This window comes from Arachis ipaensis, chromosome B9 (assembly GCF_059453495.1).
Source record: "Arachis ipaensis isolate K30076 ecotype BB chromosome B9, ASM5945349v1, whole genome shotgun sequence".
NCBI lineage: Eukaryota > Viridiplantae > Streptophyta > Magnoliopsida > Fabales > Fabaceae > Arachis > Arachis ipaensis.
Genome location: NC_142444.1, coordinates 159379980 through 159382964, shown reverse-complemented (window position 1 = coordinate 159382964; position 2985 = coordinate 159379980). Strand labels below are relative to the sequence as shown.

Sequence of the window (2985 nt, the reverse complement as noted above, 5' to 3'; positions counted from 1 at the left end):
AGAATTTACCAATTTACACTAAAAGAAATATAATTCTTCATACTCGACGAAGAATAAGGTCTCTATGCGTTAAACAATATTATTCCACTCGAATAATTATCGAAAACATCATAAATTCGTGACTAATATTATTGTTCATTTTTGAATTTGGTACGAAATTTACCAAACTTGTCTTTTAAAATAAGTATTATATTAAATATTTAAAAATGATTTCTTTTTATATTTTTTGAATTAAATATTAATTTTTAATTTTTTTAATAAATTAGGCAAATAAGTACCATAAGTCCATAACAATCATTTTTATAATTTATATTAAAAAAGATTAAAATATTTTGATATATGACGTATACAAAATTACAAACAATAAAAAATAAAAAAACACAAAATAAAAAAATTTGTAGCTTTTGGGCCTGGCCAAGAAAAACGAAACGTAGCCCAAAAGAAAGAGAGTCTATATATAATAAAATCTAGGGTTTTGGGTTTTCATCTGTTGAGTGCCATTTTGCGCTTTCTCTCTCTGTTCGCGGAATCAACTCCTTCAGCTGCTGCTGTGTACTTCTGCAAATCACTGATCCATGGCAGTTGGCAAGAACAAGAGGATCTCCAAGGGAAAGAAGGGTGGAAAGAAGAAGGCGTAAGCATTCCTCCTACCCCCAATTCTATAACCATTTCAAAAAATTCAATTTTTGCACTATCCTTTTGCTGTATCTATGAAGATTCAATTTGGTCATTGTTTTGATTTGGTGTTTTTTTGAGTGTGCAGTGCTGATCCGTTTGCAAAGAAGGATTGGTATGACATTAAGGCCCCTTCCGTTTTCCAGGTCAAGAATGTTGGCAAGACCCTTGTGACTCGTACACAAGGGACAAAGGTATTTTAATGGTTTCTGTCTTGCCTAATTTCATTTCATTTCTATTTTCCTTATTTGTTATATTTCTGGGACTATTTAGTTGAATAATAAGTGGAACTTTTGTTTTTAATCTAAATTTCGGTCTGTTTTGTGTATTGTGTCATTTGTATGGGTCATCAAAGTGAGAATAGTTTTTTAGTTTGTTCGTGGGTAAATCTTTGAGCTTTAGGTATATGCTTGTATCATTGGTGCGTTGGATCTACTTTGGTATGTTCTAATTTCTGCTTGTGATTTTTTCTTTTGAGAAAAGAAAGGAGTCAACTTGAATGTAGTGAAATATAATATTGATTATCTTGGTTGGGATTGGACTTCTCTTTTTCATATTGATTTATTGTGGGCGAAAGATTCCTTAAGCTTCCTAGGGGTTGCTGACAAAAATTTCCATATTATTATGGCATGTGATTTTGGTGTTCATATGATCTACCACGATGAGACATTGGGATGCTTATTTAGATATTTTTAATTTAAAATAACAGATTGCATCCGAAGGGCTCAAACATAGAGTGTTTGATGTCTCATTGGCTGATCTTCAAGGGGATGAGGACCATTCATTCAGGAAGATTAGATTGAGAGCTGAAGATGTTCAAGGGAGGAATGTTCTGACCAACTTCTGGGTATGATTAGAAGGCTGAAACTTATCTGGACTGTAATTTTGGGTTGTAATATTTTTTTGCACTATACTAAGTTTATTTTCCCCTCATAGGGAATGGATTTTACGACTGACAAGTTGAGGTCGTTGGTTCGAAAATGGCAAACACTCATTGAAGCGCACTGTGACGTCAAAACAACCGATAACTACACGTTGAGGTTGTTTTGCATTGGCTTCACCAAGAGGCGATATAATCAAATCAAGAGGACTTGCTATGCCCAAGCAAGTCAAGTAAGACAGGTATGTTTAGTACCATGTTAATTAGGTTCTTACAGTGGTATGTCACCAGTCCTCTTATTTTTATGTGTAGTTGTATATGTTTAGCATATTGTGATTGGTTTTATATTTTAAATTACTAATTAAGACTACTCTGTTATCTTTTTCAGATCCGTAGGAAGATGAGAGAGATCATGACAAACCAGGCTACATCCTGTGATTTGAAGGAGTTGGTCCGCAAGTTCATTCCTGAAATGATAGGAAAGGAGATCGAGAAGGCAACATCCAGTATTTATCCGCTCCAAAATGTTTTTATCAGAAAAGTCAAGATCTTGAAGGCTCCCAAGTTTGATCTTGGAAAACTGATGGAGGTATTTTTAAAATAACTTTCAACAATCCCCTCCTTCACATGCAACATGAAACAAGTTCAATAGTTTCACATCTTGATTGATTCATATTTTCCAGTGTTTACTAAATGAAGCTGCCAAACTAATTTAGCTCTTTACCTTGATAGTTTGACATGTTTTGATATAACCAATTATAACACCAATTTTGCTCTTTACCATTTGTTCTTTCTGCTGTTCAAGTTCTATTTGATAAATCGCGAACAAAAAATGTGTGCTAATATAGATGTTTGGTGCTGTAGGTCCATGGTGACTACTCCGAAGATGTTGGTGCAAAGGTAGACAGACCTGCTGATGAAACAATGGCAGAGGCACCCACTGAAGTTATTGGAGCTTGATTGATTCATAATGCATCCCTAGTTTTGCTTTAGAATTGGTGTTATTTTGTTTTACTGAATATTATTTAAACTTACGTCGGTTCCTTTCCATGTAAAACTGAGAAACCAGTTTTGTTTGACATTTCTAAAAACCGTATTTTTCTCGGTGATATATATTTTGGAGATTGTTTACACCCATGCAAGTTTATATTGCATGCTATAATTTATCCGTGAGGATATTGACAATCTGCTGTGTGTTCTCAAGATTTTGTATTAGGGGTGCTTTCTCCCATTTTATCCACCCGAAAAGCAAGTAAAATTTAGATTAAAATAAAATAAATAAAAATAACAAAATTCTTAGATTAAGAGTAAAGTTCGGCGAAGAATAAAATTTCAACTAAATTTTTTAGTGTGTTTATTGCATATAATATCTTTTTTAGAAATGATATACAATTCAATCTTTTTTATTTAAATTCAATCAAGTCCAATTT

The 2985-nt window shown here is 33.1% G+C and overlaps 1 protein-coding gene across 1 annotated transcript; it reads left to right on the top strand.

Annotated features, from left to right (window-relative positions):
* Window positions 1-469: 469 nt before the first annotated feature.
* On the top strand, window positions 470-2686 carry LOC107617385 (small ribosomal subunit protein eS1). Its single transcript, XM_016319144.3, has 6 exons — window positions 470-634; window positions 764-869; window positions 1385-1522; window positions 1612-1797; window positions 1944-2144; window positions 2420-2686. The coding sequence occupies exons 1-6, from the start codon at window positions 576-578 to the stop codon at window positions 2513-2515; spliced, it is 786 nt and encodes a 261-aa protein (XP_016174630.1). The 5' UTR covers window positions 470-575; the 3' UTR covers window positions 2516-2686.
* Window positions 2687-2985: the final 299 nt, after the last annotated feature.